The sequence below is a fragment of the Papaver somniferum genome, chromosome 6 (assembly GCF_003573695.1).
Source record: "Papaver somniferum cultivar HN1 chromosome 6, ASM357369v1, whole genome shotgun sequence".
Lineage (NCBI taxonomy): Eukaryota > Viridiplantae > Streptophyta > Magnoliopsida > Ranunculales > Papaveraceae > Papaver > Papaver somniferum.
Genome location: NC_039363.1, coordinates 72,523,049 through 72,526,617, shown reverse-complemented (window position 1 = coordinate 72,526,617; position 3,569 = coordinate 72,523,049). Strand labels below are relative to the sequence as shown.

The 3,569-nt window shown below is 37.5% G+C and overlaps 1 protein-coding gene across 1 annotated transcript; it reads right to left on the bottom strand.

Annotated features, from left to right (window-relative positions):
* Positions 1 to 667: 667 nt before the first annotated feature.
* LOC113290919 lies at positions 668 to 1,810 on the bottom strand. Its single transcript, XM_026540503.1, has 3 exons — positions 1,582 to 1,810; positions 1,158 to 1,439; positions 668 to 1,116 (listed from the first exon to the last, which is right to left on the bottom strand). The coding sequence occupies exons 1-3, from the start codon at positions 1,808 to 1,810 to the stop codon at positions 668 to 670; spliced, it is 960 nt and encodes a 319-aa protein (XP_026396288.1).
* Positions 1,811 to 3,569: the final 1,759 nt, after the last annotated feature.

Sequence of the window (3,569 nt, the reverse complement as noted above, 5' to 3'; positions counted from 1 at the left end):
ACGAGTGTACCATGCCTTCGGCGCTTGTTTCAACCCATACAATGCCTTTTTGAGCCTGAGAACCTTGTCCTCGTCTCCTTTCTTCGCATAACCACGAGGTTGTTGTACATAAACCTCCTCTTCAAGAACTCTATTAAGAAAAGCAGATTTTACATCCATTTGATGTAATTTCCACTTGTTTTGTTCAGCTAAAGCAATAACCATACAAATAGTATCAAGTCTAGCTACTGGTGCAAAAACATCATAATAATCGATACCTGGTTTTTGCTTATAGCCCTTCATGACCAGACGAGCCTTCAATTTGTCGACTTGTCCATCTGCTTTATACTTGGTTTTGAAAACCCATTTGACTCCAATAGCCTTCTTCCCTTCAGGTAAAACGGTTAGCTTCCAAGTATCGTTCTTTTCTATGGAATTTATTTCGTCAGCCATAGCTAGAATCCACCGATCATCTTTAGAAGCATCTTCAAAGGTAAGAGGATCACAATCTGCAAATAAAGAAAAATTTACAATGTCCTCGTCAGAAACATTACTATCATTTGACATAGCAGTAGTCCCAGTTGAGAGGTGCTGTGGTGCTGGTTGTACTGTAGAAGGAGTTTTTGTTTCTGTGACTAACTCTGAATCTTTAGTAACCAAGTCTTCAAAACCCATATACTTATTCTCTTCAACTAAACAACACATCTTTGACAAACTCAACATATAAATTCAGTGGAAACATACGATTTTTAGTCATTTTAACATAAGCAACCAATTCGTTTTTCTTGTTCTCAATCCTGCATACACCATCCTCAATCATAATTTTGAATCCCCTCTCGCAAAGTTGACCCAAACTTAATAGATTCCAATGTAAACTAGGAACATAGTAAACATCAGATATATACCCGTGAGAACCATTCTTTAAGCGAATAAGAATTTTACCTTTTCCCATGATTTGTACCTTGGTTTTATTTCCAAAACTCACATCACCACGAACTGATTCATCTAACTGGTGAAATTGTTCTTTCTTACCGCACATATGGTTACTGCACCCCGTATCCAAATACCACTTGTCGAGTTCCTCCTCTTCATAAACACTACAAGCTAACAACAGAGTTTCCCTTTCTTCTACACCATCTTGAACAATATTAGATTGAAATTAACATGAATAAGTTTACACTCTTTTCTATAATGACCAAGTTTCTTGCAATGATAACATCTTACTTTAGATTTATCATACCTTCTTTTAGGCTTAGATGCCTTGGATTCCACCTCTCTGCTAGAACTGCCCTTCTCCATCACAGAAACCTTGCTTTGAAAAGCCTGTTCAATAGACCCTGCATCAGATCTCAAGTCCATTCTATATTCATGAGCACATAGCGAACTCATTAGACCATCAATTGTCATAGTTTTCAGGTCTTTTCCTTCCTCAATTGCAGCGATAACATAATCAAAACGGGCTGGTAATGATCACACAACTTTTTGAACAATATGAAAATCATCTAACACCTCACCATTATCTCGCAATTGATTAACAATAGATTGAACTCTAGAAAAATAATCAGATTTTTTCAGAATTCAGATGGAGAGTCTCGAATTCACCTCGTGCGGTCTGCAACCTCACATTTTTCACTTTGTCATCACCTTTGTAAGAAGTATGCAACTTATCTCGGGCTTTCTTTGTCGTAGTTGCATGCTGGATCTTCTTCATTACCTCTTCATCCACCTTAGCGTCTAGGTAATACAGTGCCTTCTTGTCTTTCTTTCTGCAATCCTTTAATGTGTTGTGCTTGAGTGAGTACTGCTCTTGCTGCTGGTTCATCATAACCATTCTCCACAATATCTGTCAACTCCAAAAACCTAAACAAGGTTGTCATTTGGATGACCCATTGCTCAAAATTCTTACCACAGAACTTTGGAAGTGGAAGACTAGAAGTGTTAGAGCATTACTCGGTCGAACTCGCATGCGTTGCTATCTCAAGCATGTTTGTCAATGTTAGTGATCAAAACTATAAGTTTTGATTTCTAGTCTATTATAGATAAGTCTCGGACTAGGATAGAAAGTGTAGTTGAGCTCGAGGACTTCATGGCGATTCATCATACAAGAAGAAGAACTACTCAAGGAACCGGTGGAACTTCTCGACAAAAAGGTATGTCAAGAATTGAACTTATATGTCACTCAAAAGTATATATACTCTATCTCCTACTCTTTGAGGCAAGAAGTCGTATGCTATATATATAGACTTGGATTATACACATTTGGTATTTTGAGACGAGTATACCTCGCCTATCTATATCTCGAAATATGTGTTCGTAAGCTTTTCGCTTCGATCAAGTTTATCTTTACCTAGTGACGAAAGTCATGATACGTTTCAATCACTTTTAAAATTTCTTTGACGAGAAATAGTGTAACAACTATATAACGTCCTCTAAGAATGTTTCAATGATTGAAATGAGAGCTTAGATTACATAACCAATGGTGGACATAAGCATTGTTGTGGAAACACATTTATGTATAAGTCCTATTCCTTGAACCAAAGTTTGCGAACTTTGTTGATCAAGAGAACCGGAAGAATGGCGTGAGCCAAGTCCGTGAACTGCCGAAGTTCTCAAACCCGAGAATTTCTGCTAGAGTTGACAAACTACTTGCGTGAGGCTAAGTCCACGAACTCAGTCCGCGAAACCAGTCCGCGAACCGGCGAAATTCTCAAACCCGAGAATTTCTGGTGGAGTTTGTAAACTCTGCCCGGTAACTTAAGTCCGCGAACCTAGTCTGCGAACTTGAGAAGGTTATATATCTGAAGATGATTTCTGAACTTAAACTTTAAAAATACTAAGGAATGCCGTTTGCAAACCGTGGCTATAAAAGTTCATGAACCGATTCAAGTAAATCAAATCATCTTTGCTTCAATTGTGTCTTGTGTAGTACATGAGATTTCCTTGCAATTGAACAACTCTCTAACTAGTTCATTTGAAGTCATTTGAACTAGTTATGGTGAAGAAGAACATGGTTGATATGAAATGCTCATATGGCTAACCTTTTGGTTAACTATTGTTGAACCAACAAGTGCATATGTTTAGGTACGGTTAACAAACCTAGAAGTGTGCATTGTTAAATGTGTATAACAAGCTAAGTTTTCGATCTAACGGTTGAGAAATATTAGCTTGAATCTAAATCAGGTTTTCATCTAACGGTGAATATTGAATGCTTTGTTACTAAGCTAACATTGATTGCAAACCCTGATTTGAAAGACTATATAAAGGATACATCTAGTAGTGTGCAAAACTAATCCCCACACCTTATGTGTGATAATAGTTTGCGTGCTAGGGTCGATTCTCCTTTAACCTTTGGTTTTCTTCTTCTAAAACCAGGTTAACGACTTAAAGACTTCATTGGGATTGTGAAGCTAGACCGATACTACTTTTATCGTAGTTGTGTGATCTGATCTTGCATCTTCTATCGTACGAGTACAATCATATTGATTGGCTTGATATTGATATCTCCGATAGGCAAGATATAAAAAGTAATCACAAACATCTTCGTCTCATTGTTTGTGATTCCGCAACATCTTGTTTCGCTACCATACGAT

Bases quoted from the DNA above. Each gene is read 5' to 3' on its own strand.
- LOC113290919 (XM_026540503.1), bottom strand. From the start codon at position 1,810: ATGGTTATGATGAACCAGCAGCAAGAGCAGTACTCACTCAAGCACAAC. The intron at 1,440-1,581 runs GTGAATTCGAGA...GATCATTACCAG, and splicing joins GAGGTTGCAGACCGCACGAG to CCCGTTTTGATTATGTTATC. The intron at 1,117-1,157 runs GTAAACTTATTC...ATATTGTTCAAG, and splicing joins TGGTCATTATAGAAAAGAGT to ATGGTGTAGAAGAAAGGGAA.